The 24,025-nt window shown below is 33.8% G+C and overlaps 1 protein-coding gene across 19 annotated transcripts in view; it reads left to right on the top strand.

Moving 5' to 3' along the window:
• LOC105482741 (protein kinase cAMP-activated catalytic subunit beta) overlaps window positions 1-24,025 on the top strand; it is a 165,083-nt gene that overhangs the window by 124,307 nt on the left and 16,751 nt on the right. For 8 of the 19 annotated variants that reach the window (XM_011743011.3, XM_011743006.3, XM_011743004.3 and 5 more), the window contains 4 exons: window positions 4,799-4,925; window positions 5,911-6,006; window positions 10,483-10,605; window positions 22,063-22,227. In XM_011743011.3, coding sequence (XP_011741313.1) covers window positions 4,799-4,925; window positions 5,911-6,006; window positions 10,483-10,605; window positions 22,063-22,227 — 511 coding nt within the window. Of the gene's footprint in view, window positions 1-4,798; window positions 4,926-5,910; window positions 6,007-10,482; window positions 10,606-12,288; window positions 13,113-22,062; window positions 22,228-24,025 lie in introns of those variants that run through there. The other 11 variants (XM_071090064.1, XM_071089891.1, XM_071089990.1 and 8 more) reach the window with 2 other exon arrangements.

Here is a 24,025-nt window from a genome sequence, read left to right as displayed (position 1 = left end):
ATACACCATGGAATAGTATGCATCCATAAAAAGAATGAAATCATGTCCTTTGCAGCAACATAGAAGCTGCTGGAGGTCATTATCCTAAGTGAATTAACACAAGAATAAAAATCCAAATACTTCATGTTTTTACTTTTAAGTGGGAGCTAAACATTGAGTGTATATGTACATAAAGATGGAAACAATAGACACTGGGGACTACTAGAGGGGAGATGGAGAGAGGAGAACATGAGCTGAAAAATTACGCATGGGTGCTATGCTCACTACCCGGATGATAGAAACATTCATACCCCAAACCTCAGGATCATCCAATATGCCCATGTAACAAACCTGCACATGTACCCTCTGAATCTAAAATATAAACTTTAAAAAATAATTTAAAAACCAATTAATTTATCAAAGATAGTACTTAAGTCATGTGAACTAAAATATTGTATATTAGCACCCATTTATCCAAATAGAATTCCTTAAGGGATTTCTAGACAACTATGTCAGATTTTATTATATAGACACAGCATACAATATATGTACATATGCATAAAAACATCTAAACACCTATACAAATGTATAAATAAAAATATTACAGCTTTTATTTTAGAACTTTAGTCATGAGATAGTAAAACAATAAACCCATCAGTTTATAAAAAGAGAATTAGATCCAAATTATTTTTCTAACAAAATGGGATGAGGCTTAACATTAAACTTTTTTTAAATAGGTAATATTATGAAGTCTGTGAACTAAATTATAGGTAGAGTAGTTTGAGTCAATTGACAATATGCTGGATTAGACAAAGAATTGTTAACTGAGAAAATGTGAATGAATTATGTGAGGACACCCAAATGATAGTTATTCGAACTAGGTCTGTACAATATTTTCTTGTCTCAATTCTTTGACCCTGAAGATAAGATTGTTGCCATTTCTTTTAGTATAGAGACAGTGTCCTTTACATTGGAATTTTATCTTAAAACCAAAACAGCATGAAAATCAAGATGATTATCTTTTTTATCTGATGATTTTCAAGTGTTTTTACTTAATTAAATAATATGCCAAAATAGCTGAGGAGTTTTGAGAAAAGAGAATTTAGTCTATATTAGGATGAAGAAGAGGAACTGTAAAAGTGGAGGGAAAAGCTCCAGAAAGGAACTTGTCTCCACTAGCTTTGAGATGGTATTTTGTAGCAAGGCAATGTCTGAGTCCTGAAATTTTTATTAGCCTTAGGATATCGGTTGTGATATGAGTCTTATTTGGAGTATATGATTTTATCACCATGGTCTTTTAGTTTTGTTGTAAGAACAACAGACTGTTTGAATGATTCCTATAATGTTTGAACATGTTACCAGCTCGAGTCTCAGAAAATACCTGGGCATGCCTTTAAACTTTGAGAGCCTATTTTTAACTAAATGTATTTAGGTGATTCGGTTTAATGCCAAATACATAAGAGCCAATTAAACACAAGTGCTGAATACATAAGTCCAAATAAACACAAGCACCAACAGAAAATAAAGTATGTCCTTACCAGGAAGAACAATAAGCCTTCTCCAAATGAAGGGGAAAGTACCCTCATCCAAACCTCAAAACTGAGGTCTAATCCTTACCGCTGAAGTCAACAGGGGGAAAATAACCCTCCCCAAGAGGACATCAGTCAACCAGGAGGCAAAAGACCCCTCTCAAACAGGAGGGGGAAAGAGAAAGACCCCTTCCCAGCCAAATCCCAAATAAAACAGAACTCAACCACAATTAAGAGTTTAGTCCAAAAGAGACTCACTAAGGGGAAAAGAGGGGACTCCCCAGAAGCAGCAGGACTGAAAGGGCTCCAGTGGGGGTACTTCATGCTATAGTTCCCAGGGCCAGTGATTCTCCCTGAAGTAAGTCAGCTTTAGGATCCCACTTCTGACACCAAGTATATCAAAGTCAAAATTAAAATATAGAGGCAAATCTGTAGATTTGATATTTTATTTGGGAAGCAAGAATTGCAATGCAAGGCATCACACAGACCAGGTGGTCTTTGGTGTGACTGAAGAACAATAAGAAGGTTAGAAGTTTTATAAAAAGGAGAGATAATACGTTTTGGAACAAAGTTCATTGGCACTAGCAAAGTTTTGGGGAGCTGGCAAGCTGTGATTGGTAAGTGATGGTGGTGGATTCAAACTAGTCTTAGAGTCACAACAGGTTGTTTCAGTAGCTATTAAATAAAACTGGCTTCAGTTTACAACAGGAAGTTTTAGCAGCTAGGCATATGGAAAATTTAATTCTTGGAGTAGGTGCTGTGTGCTCTGAGTGCTTTATTGCCCTAGCCCCTCAACTCTGATTTAGTTGGGTATGACAAAAATGACCCAACTTATACAATTAACTTTCGTAATTAAATATTGGCATAACTGAAACACAAGTATGAACTGAAACAGGACTGATGATGGTAATTTGATTCATAAAATGATGGTGGCAGACTCAGAATATCGCAAGATGATATCAAGTAATGAGCAAACATTGGAGTCATTTTAATTACCTGAGGCCTAAGCCAAGATTCATTTATTGACTTAATATGTACAGGGCAACTAATATAATTAATATAGTGTCAGGCACTGTGCAAAGTAGCTTCTGCTTATCTTTGAGAATTTTCTTTCCTCTCCTATCGTCCTCTCTCTCCTACTGCCTCTTGTTCAAGCAGAATCCTCATATTGCCTTATGGTTATTTAAAGTTTTACACTAAAGTACCACACCTGAACCTGTTCTCAAAAAAGTTTGTGTTAACTTTATATAATTGGTAACTTCTTTTCTTTGCAACTCCTCACTGTCTTAGTACTCTTTGATATTGAGTCTTTAATACTTGACTTGGTACTAAAAGAACAGCAAGTTGGTTGAAGGAATTCACACTGAGACACTTGTCTTTTCTCATCTTTCACAAGTACTACATATACACTTGAACGATTGCAATGTCCATCTTAGAAGTTTTGAGGCAGTAGGAATATGAGTTATTGTTTAGCATGGCTTTAATCAGAATCAAATGAGTCATTTGAATTCTCTACTTAAAGCTGTCTGGACTTAAAACTGCTACAGCATTAGCCCTTACCATTGTCTTCCTACATTCAATATTAAGTAGAAATACCCAATAACACTTTGCACTTGGAATATTTTACTTTCACCTTTCAAGAATGTGATTAGAGGCTGAGCACAGTGGCTCATGTAAGCCTGTAATTGCAGCACTTTGGGAGGCTCAGGCAGATGGATCACTTGAGCTCAGGAGTTCAAAACCAGCCTGGGCAACATGACAAACCACCTCATGCGCACACACACGCGCACACACACACACACACACACAATTAGCTGAGTATGGCGGTGTGCAACTGTAGTCCCAGCTACTTGGTAGACTGAGGTGGGGAGATTGCATGAGCCCAGGAGTTTGAGGCTGCAGTGATCATGCTACAGCACTCCAGCCTGGCAACAGAGCAAGAAAAAAAAGAATTTTATTATAGATCTATGTAATGTATGTATTCCTCCAATTAAACACCAGCATATGGAAATTAATATTTTATAAGTAAAAAGTAATAATAATGACATTTTATGTTTACAGGTGCATAGAGAAAATAAGAGGGGACCTCCCAGGTCAAATGTTTCCCAGTTTAAGCATAAATGTTGCAATGACCAGAATGATTATTTTAATCTCTGCTTACAATGTTCTCCTCATTCCTTGTCATTTGGCATACAATGCAGATTGACAGTGTTGGGATGAAGCAGAAACTGGAAGGGTATTATAGAACTTTGCTCCCCAAAAGCATTTTTCTTTACATATGCATTATTTCAACAAATATTTACTGAGCACTTGGGAAATGCAGTGACAAGCAAAAAAGGCAGCACATATAATCTTTTGTTGGAATTTGTATTTCTGTTACTACCAGATCAAATTCATACCAACCATCTTGAGGGAAATTCTATTCATAGTTAAGGTTGTTCACTGAGGAAACAAATCTGAAAGGCATTGCAATTTATCAGGCAGATTAGTAGAATTCAAGTAATGCATTAGAAGATAAATTAGAAACTCAGAAAATTGGTATATCCTTTTGAATTTTTCAGATTGTGACATCAAAATTACACTGATCTATTAATCTAATATATACATTAAAGAACTGTACATATTTACACTAACATAGAGATTATTCTTATGTCTATCTATGTAAACAAGCATAGTAGAAGATTTGGAAATCCTGATGCCAAGGTCGTTTCTATGGTTTCTGAATGGGATTATGAGTATTCATCCTTCTTCATCGATATTTTATGATATTTTTCCATAATGAACACATGTCATTTTGTAACAGGAACTATTACAAAATGGGTAAAATGGCATTAATCTGCAGATAAATGCAGCTAAAGAACTTCTATGTAGGGAAATTCTATGAACTCTTGAAATTTGTGAGAAAAGTAGATGGAGCCACTATAGCAGTGGCCCCGATAGACACTTCAATTGGCACATTTGCTTTCCAGTCATTCTCAAGATCAGACATAATTAGAAAGACATCAATATATTCAAATATAGGCTATAATGATTCACAGTGAGATAACTATTTTAGGTTTATATTTTTCCTCAACGTGTGCTTCCCCATAAATTTATCAGAATGTTATTTGAACACAATATAGAGATTTAATAAATATTTGAAAAGTAACAAGATTCTTTACATACATTTTTTTAAAAATACTTTTTGTTCCCAAAGTACCTCTACTTCGTATTGGTTTTTATGTATAATCTACTAATTAGAATGTATTAACTCATTTTTACAGAAAATCAATGTTTTTATTTCTTTGCAGTGAACCCCATGCCCGGTTCTATGCAGCTCAGATAGTGCTAACATTCGAGTACCTCCATTCACTAGACCTCATCTACAGAGATCTAAAACCTGAAAATCTCTTAATTGACCATCAAGGCTATATCCAGGTATGACTTTAACACATTCTGTATAATGTATTTGAGAAAATACTAGGCAAGACATTGTATGTATGTAAGCCCAACCTGGATTTTTTTTTGAAGAAGACAATTATTCCTAACAGTTTAAGTAGAGCTCAGAGTTTCGCTGCTATTACAGAGAAGCAAAAATCCTATTATGAAAGGAACCTGTTTGTATCTCCCTTAATCTATAGCTGTGAACTGAGTATAGCCTCTTGCATAAGGAGATATTAATAGCTAAATCTGTGAGCAGTTATTACTGCCAGGCATATTCCAAGTGTTTTACATGTATTATTTCTTTAATCCTGATAAACCTATGAAGTAGAAATACCACTGTTATATTCATTTTAAGATTAACAAAACTAAGGCATGGCAAGGTCATTTAGCCAGTAAATGGTAGTCAGAATTTGAACCTAGGCAGTCTGATCCCAGAGTCCATGCCCTTTACGACTACAATATAACTGCCAAAGGATCCCTGACTACCAATATTGAACTCATAGAAACATTTTCTTTTCACTTCTACTACTAATAAAGTGGGAGCATTTCTTTTTACACAATTATCAATAGATTCTCCCATTGACATTTTTACACTTCTGATGGTGCAATTAATGGCAGAGGACATATTGGGGTAAGGCAGACATTTAGCATTGTTTCATTTTTATTAATGCTATTTATTTTTACCTTTTATTTTCACTTTTTTATTCCTTGGGTCTAGCATCTTATAATAATGACTGAAAAGGGTTTTGTTGTTATTAATTTGTTCCTTTTCTTTGTGTTGAGGAAGGATTTCCAACTTGGAGTGTTTAAACCTTCATTCACTAACTATTCATTAATGAATTTCAATTACATGGACTTAATTATTTTTTCAGTTTCTTTCATAGTTTCAATTTGAATTTTAAACTTTCAATTTAGGTTCAATAAACACATTTATTGTGAGGTAATACATTTTCACTAATATTTTTTTTTTCTTTTATAGGTCACAGACTTTGGGTTTGCCAAAAGAGTTAAAGGCAGAACTTGGACATTATGTGGAACTCCAGAGTATTTGGCTCCAGAAATAATTCTCAGCAAGGTATATTCATAATATCAATACGTAAGAGGTAGAAATATGAGTCATGCATCCCTATGGACTTTTGTAAAAAGTTTATTGATCTAATTTTACAGTTTTAATTTGATCTGAGTTATGAATTTAAATCTATTTGTGCATGATTACTAAAGAATTACTATTTAGCATCTACCACTAATCCTAAACCTCTGTCAATTTTAACTCTGGGTCTTAGAGAAATAATATGAATAAATATGACCTCTAGATCCATGTTTTGCAACCAAAAACATAGTCTTTTCTTAATTATTCCTAGTAACAGGAGGGTAGAGAAGACTTGCTCTGGATTATACCAAGAGGTAAATCTAGAGATGATATGTACTAGTTGTCCATTCTTTCTTTTTCAAATTTACCAGTTGAATAAAAGGAATGTATGAGAAGTGTTTTTAAATTTTAAATAGGACTATTAACAGCAATTGAATAGTTTTAGTTGTATTGAAGGCAGCTCTACTTTTCTAAATAGTGAAATGTGGTGAGAGAAACTGTACCTATATCTAAAAGAATGGTTAACTTTTCCTCTGCCATCTCTTGGTGGAGAAATCTAGAAAGGAGAACCTAACAATAACCAGGCACAAATAGGCGAGAGGAAAAGGAAGGGAATAAGACACATGCTTCAGTGGTTCCCAAATGGGATCATTGAAATATGGCTAACCTATAGAAGGGTTAAAATAAAAGATTTCTTTCAAGTTTTCTCTCATTATCTTTTGTAATTTAAATAATGTATAACTTCTTGATATTTTATAATCTAAATATCATTGCAGTTAACACATTTCTTTAAATACAGTTAACAAATAATGTGACAACAAAATGAGCACTAAAACTTTTACAAATGTGTATATATTGTAAAAGTAATACTCATTATACAAAATTTAGAAAATACAGAAAAACATAAAGAAACAACCAAAAAAACCTATATGTAATCCCACCAACCTAGAGGCAGCCTTTTTAAAAACATTCATATATATATGTACATTTTAGCTTTTATTTTAGGTTTGGAGTTACATGTGAAGGTTTGTTACATAGGTAAACTCATGTCATGGGGGGTTGTTGTACAGATTATTTCATCACTCAGGAATTAAGCCCAATACCCATAGTTATCTTTCTTATCCTCTCCCTCCTCCCTACCTCCACTCTCAAGTAGAATCCAACGTCTGTTTTTTCCTTCGTTGTCTTCATAAATTCTCATCATTTAGCTCCCACTTATAAGTGAAAACATGTGGTATTTAGTTTTCTGTTCCTGCATTAGTTTGCTGAGGATGATAGCCTCCAGCTCCATCCATGTTCATGCAAAAGACATTATCTCATTCCTTTTTATAGCTTTATAGTATTCCATAGTATATATGTACCACATTTTCTTTATCTAGTCTACAATTGATGGACATGTAGGTTGATTCCATGTCTTTGCTATTGTGAATAGTTCCACAATGAATAAACAAATGCATGTGTCTTTATGATGGAATGATTTATAATCCTCTGAGTATATACCCAGTAGTAGGATTGCTGGGTCGAATGGTAGTTCTGCTTTTAACTCTTTGAGGAATCTCCATACTGCTTTCCACAATGGTTGAACTAATTTACACTCCTACCAACAGTGTCTAAGGGTTCACTTTTCTCTGCAACCTTGCCAGCATCTGTTATTTTTTGACTATTTATTTATTTTGAAGATGGAGTCTCGCTCTGTCACCCAGGCTATAGTGCGGTGTCATGATCTCGGCTCACTGCAACCTCTGCCTCCTGAGTTCAAGCGATTCTCCTGCCTCAGGCTCCCAAGTAGGTGGGACTACAGGCATGCACCACCACATCCAGCTAATTTTTGTATTTTTTGGTAGACACGGGGTTTCACCATATTGGCCAGGCTGGTCTTGAACTCCCGACCTCAAGTGATCCACCCTCCTCGGCCTCCCATAGTTCTGGGATTACAGGTGTGAGCCACTGCGCCCTACCATTTTTTGACTTTTTAATAATAGCCATTCTGACTGGTGTGGAATGGTATCTCATTATGGTTTTGACTTGCTTGCATTTCTCTAATGATAAGTGATATTGAGCATTTTTTCATATCTTTGTTGGCCACGTGTATGTCTTCTTTTGGAAAGTGTCAGTTCATGTCCTTTGCCCACCTTTTCATGGGATTGTTTGTTTCTTGTAAATTTGTTTAAGATCCGCATAGATGCTGGATATTAGACTTTTGGCAGGTGCATAGTTTGCAAATATTTTCTCCCATTCTGTAGGTTCTCTGTTTACCATTGATAGTTTCTTTTGCTGTGCAGAATCTCTTCAGTTTAATTAGATCCCACTTGACAGTGTTTGCTGTTGTTGGAATTGCTTTTGGTATCTTTGTCATGAAACCTTTGTCCATTCCTATGTCCAGAATGGCATTGCCTAGGTTATCTTCCAAGGTTTTTATACTTTGGGGTTTTGCATTTAAGTCTTTAATCAATCTTGAGCTGATTTTTGTATATGGTATAAGGAAGGGGTCTATCGTCAGTCTTCTGCATATGGCTAGCCACTTATCCCAGCACCATTTATTGAATAGGGAATCTTTTCCCCATTGCTTGGTTTTGTCAGCTTTGTCAAAGATCAGGTGGTCGTGGGTGTGTGGCCTTATTTCAGGGTTGTCATAGTTGAAATCATAGTAAATGTATATAGTCTTGTCTCTGACTTTTTTCACTTTTATTATAACAAGCACACAAACATCATTCTAATGGCTTGTTTGCAAATGTACCATAGAGTATTTAGCCACTCTTCTATTGTTGAGTGTTCAGGTTTTATTTTTGGTTTTTGTTTTTTATTATTATAAATAACTTTGATAAACATCCTTATACATAAAGCTTTTTCTATATTTTACATTATTTCCTTAGCATATATTCCCAGAAGTAGAATTACAGGGTCAAGGAGTAGGAACATTTTTAAGGCTTTTGATACATATTGCCGAATTGCTTTCCAAAGTTATTATGCCATTTTACACTTCTACCATTAGTGTATTATAGTGCCTATTTCATAACACTATCACTGGGTATACTCATTTTTAAAATATTTACTAATTTAATAGGTAATAAATTATATCTCATTGTTTTAATTCTCATGTTTTTGATTTATTTTTCAAATGGTTAATAGCCATTTGGTATTTCTTTGTGTGTCTGTAAATTAATAGTTCATTTCCTTTGCCCATTTGTCTATTGTACTTTAACATTTTTCTTATTGATGTGTTTTGATTTCTATACCTTGGGTATTAACTTGTGTCTGACACATTTACTATAAACATTAGCACACAATTTAAACATATAAATCAAAAAGTTAAAGAGAGTTAATGCCTATTTCTACTAGAAAACAAAGTGCTATTCCTATTATACCACTCCTTCCCTTAAAAAGATATATACAGTATCAGGAAAGAAAAAAGAGATAAAGAAAATCTCTATAGCATTATAGTATTATATTTTTGCTAGAATTTTGAAAACTAAGTAGTTTGTAAAGCTAAAATTTTGACAAAAGGGTGGAATGTGGAGAGTCATGATGGTAGAGGGTACCTCTGAGGGCGGAACAATAGATCTGGGTAGAATTCAGCTTATTTCTCTTCATGACCAGGTTGTTGGGGTTGTTAAAAAATGTCTTGTGCCAGTTGATACTGATCATAGTTAATAAACTATATTAGCCTGTTATTCTTATTTATTTTCTTATAAATACTTCCAGATTTTAATTTTAGTAAGCTTAATATGAAAAAAAAAACATAACCTTAGATTTTTACATTTGGTTTACAAAGCACTTTATATACACATTACTGCCTTTCATTTGATACAGTCCTCACAAAACATACCTTTTAGAGATAGGAAGCAAAACAGTAGATAGCAGAAGTAAAGTATACTTAAATATTTACATTAATTGAATTCTACATTAAACTTTTTGCTTTCACAAAATCCTGTGAAGCAGATGGGATTATCCCTAGCACATTCACCCTCCTAACTCCAAAAATATAGAATATTTTGAAGTCAACTTCACTATTTACTATGTAGTCCAGTTTCCATTATTTTCTTTGAAAACTTTCGATCTTTCTAGGCATGCTGTGGAAAATCTGATTCATAAGATTATGGGCCTAGAATGGGCCTTAAGAAGTGATGTGATCTAACTGCCTTCCTGTTATTGAGCAAGAACTAACTTATACCAGTGAAATAAAGAAAATTTCATTGTCTATAATATTCTTAATCATTTTAGGAAGAAGATTTAATAATCTTTCCTAATATCCAATTTCAATATCTGGAAATCCTCTCCTTTGTTTAATTTAAATCTGACCTGATACATTTGGTGCATTTTTAAATTCTGTCCTGAATAGCTGCTCAGCAATTGCTTTAAAAAATTTTTTATATGCTTCCAGATCATTTTGAAATTGTCTTTGATTTCATTCTCTTCTGAGTAACTTAAATAACAGTTGACATTGGTGTTGATTTATCTCAGGGCTACAATAAGGCAGTGGATTGGTGGGCATTAGGAGTGCTAATCTATGAAATGGCAGCTGGCTATCCCCCATTCTTTGCAGACCAACCAATTCAGATTTATGAAAAGATTGTTTCTGGAAAGGTAAGTAAAATATTTTATTATTCCTCTCTTATTACTGTACATGAATTTTAAGCTTCATGTATTGAAACTATATTGTGTCATAATTATTATTCTACATTGGGAAAAATATAGAAAAATCTACAGTTGCTGCTCTTAATAGCATAAGGAATGAATCATTTCAGTTTCTTAAGAAAAAAAGGGCAGTTTTATAAAGAAATTAACAAAACAGTAAAGCAATTTCTATATTTAGTATTTTTACCACAAAGAACAGGATCATAGCCATAATTCTCAATATTCCTTCAAATAAATAAAAATAGTTTATTATTTCATACGTCTATCTTCATGGAGAAAAGTTTTTGGGGCTGTTTTATATGCCCTTCCATTTTCAGGAGAGACTTCTTGTTTTAATTATGTCCAATACTATAAAATTGGAAGTAAAAGTAAATACAAAATGAATGAGGCTTTTTAAGATGGAAATTTATAGAACTGACTTTAACAGAATTGTTCATATAGATTGTGATTATAATTGTCATTGGTTTTTAGCAAACACGGAAATAACATTAATTTTTCTTGAACATGAGTAGACTTACTATGTTGTAGTATTTTACGTTTTGTAAATTTCTTTCTAAACCTTCCTTCTTTTGCACTTATAACCTCTAATTTTGCTTTCAAGAGTATTTTGTTTAGGGTCAATCATTTGTGCTTGCCTTAACTCAGACCTCAGATCTTTTTTAAAAAAGACCATATTCAATTCAATAGAAATGAGCTTGAATTTCCTGTCATGCAGCAAAAGAATAGGCTTTTAAACATTCCCAGAAGGAGACCTTCTATACATTAACGACAAAATATATGGGAAGGGGTATTTTGCTTATTTTCCCTTCTTTCTATTTCTACATGTCGTACTACTTTGTCTTTTCTTTCCCACATAGTCCTGTTTAGAATATGATCAGGAAATGGAGCATCAATCTTGATACCACGTTAGCCTGAGATGTTATATAGTTGAGGTTTTTTTGTTTTATTTTTTGTTTGTTTGTTTTGTATTTTGTGACCTTCTTAGGCAGAGATAAGCCTAATCAATCTGAAGAATCTTATAGGAGATAGTGGGAAAGTCTTTATTTCTTTGTATCTCAGCCATATTCAAGCTCTACATTTAGTGTGAAAGCTTACCCTTGACATCTATCAACTTACAGTTTCCATTGTTAACTATTCTCAAGGTACCCTGAATGTCGATAATGTGGTAATTTATCTTTTTTGCCAACACTCAAATTTACATCATAGATGCTGCATAGCTGGGCTGTAGGAACAAGACACTTGCCAATAGAATTAGTCTATCCAATCGCCTAGAATATACATTTCAGCACAGTATTGTTCCCTATCTCAGAGTACATATGCAGTCTGCCTGGATCACAAGATTTTCCCTTGAATTTTGCCACATTTTATGTAGAAAGTTTTATGTATTACCAGTATTCACAAATTAGGTGACTGATTGAAGAATTTATACCCCAACTATGTCAAAGGTAAAAAAATAAATACCTCTTACAGATAAATAAACCAAGCTAGATGTTGAACACTGCACTGATAAAGGCAATACAGAAAAGCAGAATGCAGTACTTATTTAAACAAGTATTAATATCACTGCTGTTCTTGTTACATTTGTAGATCTCTGGCTTCAGATTTCTTATCTTTGTAATTGTTTTCCCCCAGCAGAACTTTTGATATGAACAAAACAAAGCTTTGAGAAAAATTAACAGACAAGGCAGTGATTTATTTTTGAAGAATTTGAGAAGTGTAGACTCTCAAGAGGACTAAAGGTCATATGAAGAATGATGAGAGAACCAAAATACATTAAAATCACAAATGGAAGAAGAATATTTTACTAATACAAAAACTAAGAATGTAAATATAATAATTGTTTCAAATAATTTAATTGACAGTAATTATAAAGTTCTTGAATCTTTAGTATATTGCTTTTATTTATGCTTAACTTCATATAAGAAATGCAGTTTTCTAACAAGGATACTGCCATAACTAAATTTACATTTATTAAGAAAAACTGCTTTAGTTAAAATTAATGTATCTTCATCTTTATGCATTGGCCTCAATTTGCCGATCATTCTCTATTGGTTAAAATTTATATTCAGCTGTTTATGAATATATATATTCATTTTATATCAAACTTTAAAATTTTGTATCTAATAATCTGCATATATTCTAAAATCATAACAGTCTAAATTGTAGGCACCTTATAAGAATAACAACATAAAACTTTATTATATCACAATATTCTGTTTTCCCCTTCATTTATTTAGAAATGTGACAGGATATTTGGTGTACTTTTGTTTTTTAGCTAAAAGTACCAGATTATCTTTCCCCATATGGGACATAAAATTATCCCTATCTCTTACTCCCTTTACTCATCTAAAGTAGGAGTCATGAAAGTGGAATTTTTGCCATTAAAAGGCGCTGTATTATGTGAAGTTAGATTGTATTAACCATTTCCCAATAAATCATCTGTTTAAACACTCAGATTCAAACTAGAATGTGTCTCTATTCACATTGCAAAAATATTATTGTCTCTCTGGTTAGTAGCTAAAGCCAAATTGGAAACTAACTAGTTTTTTAAATTTTGCAAATTATTAAAAATCCAATTTGGTCTTATATTTGTGGATCCCCATATTTATATTTGCATTTGAACTTTTAATGGTTTTAATGATATATCATTTAAGAATGTGCTTTTCATTCAGAATTGTTTTTGTTGATTTTAGAAGCATATTATTTTATGCAACCACATCTTATATTGATTATATCCTCCATTCTGAAGTCATGTTATAAAGGTTATAGGTATCAGTGACTTATCAAAGTTAAAGTTAAATTTATTAATTAAGTGATAAATTCACTGAAGTACGTATATATGAACATTAGATTGTAAAATACTTTCTCTATTACAATATTTTAACTCAAGCTGGTATTTTTAAATGCACACAAAGATGATCAATCAACTTGTTAGATTCTCTCCTACACATATTTTGCCTTTAAAAAAACAGAGGAGGTGGTATTTAAATGTCAAATTATTCATGCAATGTTAGGGTTTGAGTCTACAAATTCATAGTTGAAAGAAAAGACTTATGATTCCTGCATTAACTATGCCTCATCCTAGCAATACATATGCTGAGTTTCTGTATGTAGTCTTTAAATTTCATGCCTCAGTGTCATGTACTCCATGACAAGAATCAGTTATGGTCTCTATAGCACCTCTATCTGGCTGCATTACCCATGTAAATATAGAAAGTTTATATTGCAGTCAAAAATTATACTTGCGTGTAAGGCACTCAAGTAACAGGTACTATGGAAACCATAACTTTAGAGCCCTTGGCTTATGTAATTAAAAAAAAATTCTTAGCTTCAACATACCTAATGTGAATATTGTTCCATGCTTAATGAGTAACAATATGTAAGGAGACATTATGCAAAATATAGAAGCATAAACATAAGCATATACTGAATGATCAAAGAGTTGGTTAATTTTTCCTGAAGGGAAATTCAATATTTACATGAAGAGTAATTGATTATCAGCCCAATTGCTATTCCTTTCTGTCTCAGGGGTCCCTAAGACTATCTCCAGGTTTGGTGATTCACCAGGAGGACTCAACAAGATTCAGCATACAGTGGTACTTGAGGCTAAGATTTATTTCAACAAAAGTGTACAAAGTGAAGATAGCAAAAGTCCACAAGACACCAGGCACAAGCTTTCAAGAGTCCTCTCCCAGGGCAGTCCAAGGGGTGCACATAATTCCTTCAGCAACAAACTCTGACAAGCGTGAAATTTTATCTACCAGCAATACTCATTAAATACTCAATGCCCAAGGTTTTCTTTGGGGGTTGGTCACATATGCACCCTCTGCCTACCGCATGCCAAAATCCCAGGCTCCCAGAACAAAAGTAGATGTTCAGAATAAACTATGTTGTTTGTACCAACAGTCTAGGCACAGTGAGCCACTCTAATCCTTTAGGGAAGGTTTCATATTGGTATAAAGACACTGGTACTATTCAAATTGCCAGACATCTCCCAAGGGCCAAACTTGTAAGCAGTTCTTTCTAAGGGTAGCAATCTCAGGCCTGCTATGTTAACTATTTTCTACACACATTCTGTTTCCTAAATAACATACACATATGCAGATATTCCACTATACTTTTTCTAAGATACTATTGTTAATGCTTTTGGGGAAATTACAATATCATTTACTACTTTGCTATGGCCATAGTTAAAGAGACTTAGAAGTACTCGGAAATCATTTTCATAAAACACAAAAGCAGTTTTACTCTTTTTGTAAAACCCAGGGCCAGTTTTAAACACTTCACTGTGGTTATTTAAAATTCTTATTAATACCTTCTTTGGTGACAGCTCTTGTGGTCCTATGAGCAAATAATTGCAAAACTGGCTTCTTATGTGAGAGCAGGGGGAGGGAGAATGGGGCAGATCATAATCCTCTGCAACCTTGTAGACTCATATCTACCACTGTTTCTGCATAGGTAAGGGAACAGAATAGAGAGCCCATAGATGTAGTACCAATATTTATAAATATTTTTAATGTCTTAGCTCTTTCTTTTCACATGTAGAATCCAGGCTGATTAAAGCTGCCCAGGTCTTATGAGGTACTGTGGAACTCGGCACCATATCTACAACATGCCTAGTATATGAAAAGTTATTATGCCTGTTGAAAAATTGTCTAATGTATATGTTCATTTTTGATCAATGAATTCTTTACTGGGATTGCAGATATTTTGAGAACTTATTGTACCTAATTTAGAAATAATTTGTTAAAATTTATCTCAACATGCTCATAGCCAGTAGTTAATAGATTATTGCTTCTTGGCTGTGTACAAACTCTTTTGAGTCATGTAAGCCTATAGTAAATTTTATCCCAATTCATAAAAGATAATGTTACTAGTTAAATGATCCTTTCTCCTGCCAATAACTGCAGAATAGCACTAAGATTTTTCCCTTCTTTCGAAGAACAACTTTGTAATTTCTGTGATTAAGCTTAGTGTAAACCAATTTGATTTGGCCTCATTTTATTTCTTTTTCTTATTATTATTTTTATTTTTTACTTTTTTGAAATGGAATCTTGCTGTGTTGCCCAGGCTGAAGTGTAGTGGCACAGTCTTGGCCCCCTGCAGCCTCTGCCTCCCGTGTTCAAGTGATTCTCCTGCCTCAACCTCCTGAGTAGCTGGGACTACAGGCGTGTGCCACCACACCCGGCTAATTTTTGTGTTTTTTGTAGGGACAGGATTTCACTATGTTGGCCAGGCTGGTTTTGAAATCCTGACCTCAAGTGATCCACCTGTCTTGGCCTCTCAATTTACTTAATCAAATTACTGGGATTACAGGCATGAGCCATAGCACCCAGTCGGCCTTATTTTATTTCTAAAAGAAAAAAAAGTCAGTAAACCAGATAGTGATTTTAAATCACTCAGTATGGATACCATGAACAACATGAATGGATTTACTTTTTGGTTGTAACTTCCTCTTGAATTTTTAGAAAATAATAGTTATTCCTAAAACTCAAATGTGCAAGACTTTATAATCAGTGCTGAAAGCAGAAAAAAATTCTGTTGAGTTTGCTCAATTCAGAGTGAGTTTTATAGTTCGTTTAACGTATTATATAATGTAATTTGATGGTAGTTTAGGATATCAGCCATATTGACAATGGTGTCTTTATAAAACAAAGTTATAGTAAGACATTTTCTCCCTCACTTTATCAAACTTAGGACCTTAAGAAAAGATGAAAGTGTTTGTTCTATAAATTAACAGGTGGAGCCTGAGACAAGAAGAAAGGAGGAACTTCCTATACTTTCCCAATGACTTTTCTAGCACAGACTGTCCTTGGCGCGTCTGTAAAAATAATGATAGATATGGCTGTCTTCCAAGTTCTTTCTTTAATTCAAAAATTCAGTTTCAGATCATTAAAATAGTATTCTAATGGGAAGGCTTAAAAAATGAAAACTGTGTTGAATTAATGTCTGCAAAATACTAGGCATAATACAAGGCAGTTTCATGTAAGTTACATAATTTCTTTTCATAACTGCTAGATGAGATATACTCTCATTGTTTTATAAATGAGGAAACTGAGACTCAGAAAGTTAAGAGTTTTCCCTAGATTGCAGAGCATGTATGTAGTGGAGTTGGGATTGGAACCCAGGAATTCTTTCTACTAAAGAAACAGCTTGGTAGAATTTTTAGGTGGCAAGGATGTTCACTTTTATTTCGTTTAACTCTCTAGTCCTGTATGTAGGTAAATCAAAAATCAGAATTACCCAAAGACAAAAGGTAGTTTGTGGCAAAGCAAGAAACAGAAGAATCTAGTTCAGTGATTCATTTGTTATTCCTTCACTTGGCTTCAGTGACTTTGTATCACTAATCATTCCCTCTCAATCTCCTTGGCTTGATCCTCTTCTCTTCTTTCTCTGCACTTCCTCAATGGGTGGTTTCATCCAGTCTCATGACTTAAATGCTCAGGACAATTCTCAAACTCATTTTTCCAGTCCATACATGTTTCTGAAATTCCATACTCTTGTATCTAGTTTCTAACTTGAAATCTTCACTTGGATATCTAATATATACCTCAAATTCAACCTGTCTAAAACTGACAAGTTTTTGTCCTCTTTCCTACACTCCACCCACCCCCCTTCACGAAGCCTTCCCCGTCTAAACTGATGGCAACTCCACCCTTTCAGTTGGTCAGGCCAAGACACATTGGAGTCCTCACTTCATATCTAATGCACAGGGAAACCATTTTTACTTTGTCTTTAGAATTTACAGAATTCAGCCACTTCTTACCACATCCACTGCTGTTGCTCTTAAGTGAGTCACTAGAGTGGTTCCTTAAAAATGTTAAATCATATCCTATTATTCTTTTTAAAACCTTGCAAGGATTCCCCATTTTCTTCAGAGTAAAAGTCAAACACCTTACAATGCAAAGTTTTATGAAGAAGATAGGATAACATTGTTAAAGGATCCCTCGGTTGCTAAGTTTTAATTGTCTTCTTCACTAGAATGTAAACTCCATGAAGTCAGAAATCTTCATCTTATTTTGTTTACTTATATAATCCAAGCACAAATTCCTGAGATATATTAGTAAGCACATAGTACTTGCTTAGTACAAGCATAACACATAGTAGAGGTTCAATGAATATTTGTCAAATTTCAATTCATGCATTCATTAAATACTTATGAAGCTCACAGTATGTGCCAGACCAGTTCTGCATGCTGGATACAGCAAGTCAGTTGTGGTCTCTGCCTTCATGAAGCTTTCATGAAGTGTGCTCTATCTTTGGTGTCTTTCCTGAGAGTTACTGACTCAAGAGGTCTTCTGTGGATTCAAAACTTTTTTTTAAGTATCACAAGTGATTTTGATAAACACCATGTGTTGAGAGCTTGTTTTGTGTATCTGTACCTCACTGGGGAATTAGATTTATTCTCCAGAAAATTTAATTAGAAAAATCAGAAGTAATATAGTCTCTAATGGTTGGAAAATATTCCTAAACAATAAATAATATTGAAGAAAAAAATATTGAAAAAAACACCTTGGGAGGTGTACATATCACAAACACCTATTTTATGTTATACAAACACTTCTTCCATGTTAAATGATGCCAGTTTCCCATAACCTTATCTCTCAGACCTAATGGCTAAATGATTTTAGACTGTCTTTCTCTTTTCAACATCTGGCTCTTTACATTTACTTTCACATTATTTGCCCTATCTTGGACTGGCAAAAAGCTCATAGGTATATGACAGGAAGATTAAGTTATTTTCCCAATAATTCCACTAACTGAGTTGGTAGTCTCACTGGAGCTCAGATTCCTTATCTTTAAAATGAGAGTTTAGACTCAAACTAAGCACCCTCTAGCTCCAATATTAGAAGATTTTGATTTCACTTTCTATAGTAGTTATAATTGATAATAATGATAAAAGTAATACCCTTTTGATATAGTTTTAAAGGAAAAATTAGATAGTCACTCTTCCCATCATAGAAATCTTTAGTGTCTCGAGGTTGATGTATTACAAATAAAAGTTGTGCATTTAAAACAATTTTGTTGAAGTTATTTTCTGTTTTTCACTAATTCCGGTTTGATAAATCAACATGGCTCTTTGGAAAGTTCAGTCAACAAGGAAATTACATTTCAAGTTAAATTTCAGAATAATCATGGGAAAAAATACTTTCACAATGACTTTCATTATTTCTCCCCCAAAATACTTTAAATACGTGACAGATTCCCATTATTAACATGGACTACTATGAGAGTGTGGGCTACCTGTGAGAATCTCTGGAGAAGAGGGTGTGATATGGAGGTGAGGAGGATATGTCCATAATTTGAAAAGGTTCCCAAATCATTCTGATATCTGCGGTCATGACCTCCCATCACTCCCCATTTGAGAATCACTGTTCTGAAGATTAAAGACACACACACACACACACACACACACACAGAGTCAAGACCATCACTTTATTTGCATTCCAAAATAAAGAACTACATTATTTAGATGCTTTTATTTTTCATGCATTCTATTGCATATTACCTGAATTCCAAAGATAATTTATATGTAGTATATTACTGTCTGCTGTGTGAACATAATGAAAGAGATAACTGGTACATTACTATTGAACAGTTCACACAAATTTAATCCTAAACAAATATAGATGTACTTCAAATAAATTATTTCTTTGGAATCTAAATAAAGTTTAGATTTATCACTGGAAAAATCTGAGCTAACATACCCACTGGAAAAATGTCATGTTATCTTTAAAGTAGACAGTGTGCCTTTTGAATACCCCTTATTCTCTAGTTCTTACTTCATCTAGGTAAATGAGGAAATGTGCAGCAAAATATTTTTAAGATGAAAATTTTGGTCTTTTAGAAGGTTCCTGATAATGACTATTTTTAAGTTATTGAATCATGGAAGGAGAATAAATAATTAAAAATATATACCCTGCAGTCAGTGTACCCAGTTTGGAATTACACCTTTACTATTTATTAGCTCTGTAATCTTAGGCAAAATAATTTCTGTAGGTCTCAATTGCTTCACCCCTACCTATAACATTTGTATTATTATCCAAATGTTATAGGATTTTATGAGCCAGTACACAAAGTGTTTAGCATAATGCCTAGCTTCTAGTAAACCATTGTGTCAAGAATAAAACTAGAGAAGGTAGAAGTTCACATACCTTACTGTTTTAGAACATAAAACTGCTCATAATCTAGGATAATAAAGGGCCTTGCAAAAATGAGATTTTGAGTTGCTAATTTGTATGAGTTGAGCCCCAATCCTGGTCATTTATTGACTATTAACCCTTTAAATAGTCTTTGGTTGCTTGATACAATATTAGTTTTCCTCTGGTATGATAATGGTTTCAATTTACTGTATTGTTATTATTTACATTTAAAATGCTATGATATTTTACTAGCATAGAAAATAAAACCTCTGCATAAAGTAGTGAACAGAGTTGAGAATAGTGCTTTTCAAGCTTTTATGTACATATGAATCCCTTGGCGATAAAAGCTCAGATTTTCAGGCCCAATACCCCCATCATCTGAGGCAAGCCACAGGAATCCACATTTTTATCCTTTTGTCTCCCAGTTTATTCTGATGTGCATGGGTCCTAGGACCAGATTTTGAGAGAATTTACTTATAGAATAGCACAAAAGTGGCAGTCAAAAGCTATGGTTTTGAATTTAACTGTACTATAAAACCTATCTTTGCATGCTGATGATTTAACTTCTACTTTGAGAACATGAGAATGTCTGTCAAGTATGTTGAGCTTTTAGAAAGTCAGAATATAAATTAAGGAGTCTATATATTTGAAGACAGTGTAATAAAGAGCAAAATTCATGAAGATACAAATCATGACTAGATTTCTAGTCCCAATTGTGCCACTTTATGGCCTGATGACTGAGGAAGCTGTACCCAGTAACATTGCTGAATCTTAGTTTCTCCATCTTTAAAATGGAGTTAATACCATATTCACTGAATTTGTCCTATCCAACTAGAATGTAAGTTCCATGAAATCAGAGACTTGCCTGGTTTTGCTCACTGCTCTATATCCAGCACCTAGAATAGTGCCTGGCATATAGTAGGTACTCAATAAATAATTGTAAAATGGATGAACTACAGTATTTGAAATAGTCTAATAAATACTGAGAATAAAAATGGCACAGTACCTTCCCTCAGAAGCTCAGAGCCTGGGGGAGGCAGAAATATGCACAAATACTACAGCATAGTTGAATAAGTAAATGTATTATAAAGAGCAACTGAGGTAATGTAATGATGCACTATGTAAATTATGTAGTGGTAGCACTTGTAGAGAAACAAAGTAAGAATGCAGAGAGTTCGGGAATGGGTCTCTTAACCCTTTAAAGTATTTTCTACAAAGGTGCTATGATCAATTTGTAGTTGAGGCTGTAATAATCCAGATATGTATACACATACATGTGTGCATACATATGTGTGTATGACAGGGAAAAGGGTGGTGGAAGGGATTTAACACAAGTTGGAAAGGATAGTGGGGAGGTGGGAGTGATGACAAAAAAGAATAAGGAGGCATAGATGCAGCTATTCTCTCATCCTTTGGTGGTACCCATTTTAATTTTTTTAGTACCCATATCAATGAAAGAGTAAGAACCAGAAGTTAGGTTGGTATAGAAGAGAAGAATGTGTTTAAACAAAACAAAATGAAAAATAGACTTAGGTTTCCTATAAATGTTACTTTAACCTTATCGATTGCCAAAAATCTTCACTTATTTGGGGGTTTCCAGTTGTTTTTAAGGCTGGAGGCCAGTCTAGTATTTTTGTAAAGTCTTCACAAGTTAGTAGGTAGAAAAAATGCTTTTAAACCAGTCTAAATCATTTTTAAACTGTTGCATAATAGGAGAATTATTTTTAAAAGCCAACCTCTGATAAATGAAAAATTTTTCCTATGCTGTGAAAGGCAGTGTGGGTTTTTACAACCATTTTTAGACTTCCTTTTTGATAGATCTCTTTTCAAAATGTACATACTGATTTCCTTCATATGCTGGTTCTTCTATTTATATTACAAAGTTAAATTTGTATATCTTTGAGACACAGATTTGTAATGTACGATCCAAAGAGATTGCTCTTAAAGATAGGTGAACCTTCTGATATTTTGCAAAAGTTCTGTAGGTATGCACATTTTTCTGGAGACTGCTCCATGTTCTTAAAGACATCATGACCAAAGCAAGGCCCTAAAAGAACAGGTTTAGTTCATTCACCCAAGTAATTCTCTCCTTTATGACTACTGTGGGGACTGTAACATGTAGTTAAAAGTATGTGAAGGTCATCGCTCCATATTTTTGTTCATATAATGGCTTGTTGCCTTAAAAAAAAAGACTTTATGAAATCAAAACAGAAATATCATGAGTCTTAGAATGTGTGTTTTACCAAATGGTGTGTTTGTGTAGGTCCGATTCCCATCCCACTTCAGTTCAGATCTCAAGGACCTTCTACGGAACCTGCTGCAGGTGGATTTGACCAAGAGATATGGAAATCTAAAGAATGGTGTCAGTGATATAAAAACTCACAAGTGGTTTGCCACGACAGATTGGATTGCTATTTACCAGAGGAAGGTGAGACTTTCTTTTTTAATTTAAAAGCTTTTTTAAAGTTGGTGTTTAAATTATATGTGGTGGAGATATTTTCAACTTAACACATAGTTTTAATTTTTTTACCTTTTGAATTAATCTTGTGCAGGATCTAAAGTACTTTACAGCCCATAACTTAAAAATGAGTTTCCTCCTAGAATTTTTTTTTTTTTTTTTTTTTTTTTTTTTTGAGGTGGAGTCACTCTGTAGTCTACGCTGGAGTGCAGTGGCACAATCTCGGCTCACTGCAACCTCCGCCTCCTGGGTTCAAGTGATTCTCCTGCTTCAGCCTCTCGAGTAGCTGGGACTACGGGTGCATGCCATCATACCTGGCTGATTTTTTTGTATTTTTAGTAGAGACAGGGTTTCACTATGTTGGCCAGGCTGGTCTTGAACTCCTGACCTCAAGTGATCTGCCCGCCTCGGCCTCCCAAAGAGCTGGGATTACAGGCATAAGCCACCACGCCTGGCCCTACCTAGCTTTAAAAGAAAGCATATATGCTATTTTGACCATCAACCTGAAATGTTTCCTTTGTTAAATTTTTCCTATCTATGCCTGTTACACTTCACAAAACTGTGGAAATTATATATTAGACAGTGTTCTAAGGGTTTTCAAAACTGATGTGAAGCCACATTAGGAAGATATATAAATAAATGTAGTTGCCCATCCAGAATTGGCATGTGCCAGATATATAACAACATTTAATTGCTAGTTTCATCACTTTTTAGTCTTCATTTTGACCTCCCTGTGGCATTTATCAGGATTACACATTGTTTTATCTAGTGTTTCCCAAACAGACCAAGCTTTTTTACACTTGTGCCTGTGTAAATTTTTTTTTCCTTTACTCAGAATGACTTTTCCCATATGTGCATCTGCCATACTCTTATTTATCTTTTAAGATTTAGTTTAAATATCACCTCTGATATTTTTCTCTGATGGGTATTCTTTATTAATATTTTACATGGTCACTGTTGTTTTAAAACATTTCATTGAGAACAGGTACCATATCTTACTTTTTTTTCATATTGCTATCATCTGGAAAGAGCTTTATGCTTGGTATATGCTCACTAAATGTTTGCTCATTGACTTAAATGAGCATTGGTCTCCCTTTAGGGATGCAACTTTCTTTTATCCATTTGAAAGCTAATTTGAACATAATTCATACAAATAGGGGTTTTAATTCATGCTTTTTTGGAAGGTGAAAACAAATTATCCAAAGTTACTACTTTTTTCCTTTTAACAATTATTTATTCACATAAGATTTTTTCCAAATAGTTATCAGGTCCCTGCTTGTGTGTTAGGTATTCTGCAAGGTGCTGAGAATACAATGATGAGTAAAACCAACCTTTATTCCTGCCTATATGAAGCTTATCCTTCCAGGGGACAGGGAGATTAGTCAGATGGTCATATAAATAAATGTAGAGGTACTATACTTTGAGAAATGTGGAAATTCAGAATAACTTTGCACCTGAGTTTTTTGAGATTTGTTTTGTTTGGTCTTTTGTTTGACTCTTTGCTTGCTAAAGGGATTCTTAGTGTTAGAAATTCAGGCAACTTGAAGGCTTGAATATAAGTATAGATCAAGTTAATCGCTGACATTATTATACCATCATAATAAAATAGAGAACAAACCCCAGCTAAACAGTAGCATATTTAAAAGAAAGTAGTATTGTTTTTTGTTTTGTTTTGCTACACAAGTTACCAGTATAACAGTTGTGGTAACAGTAATATATTAATTGATAGTAGTTATCATTTCACTATGGTAATAATTTGAGACGTTTT

The sequence above is a fragment of the Macaca nemestrina genome, chromosome 1 (assembly GCF_043159975.1).
Source record: "Macaca nemestrina isolate mMacNem1 chromosome 1, mMacNem.hap1, whole genome shotgun sequence".
Classification (NCBI taxonomy): Eukaryota; Metazoa; Chordata; class Mammalia; order Primates; family Cercopithecidae; genus Macaca; species Macaca nemestrina.
The sequence above is the reverse complement of the archived record's forward strand: the minus strand, read 5'-3'. Positions and strand labels throughout refer to the sequence as shown.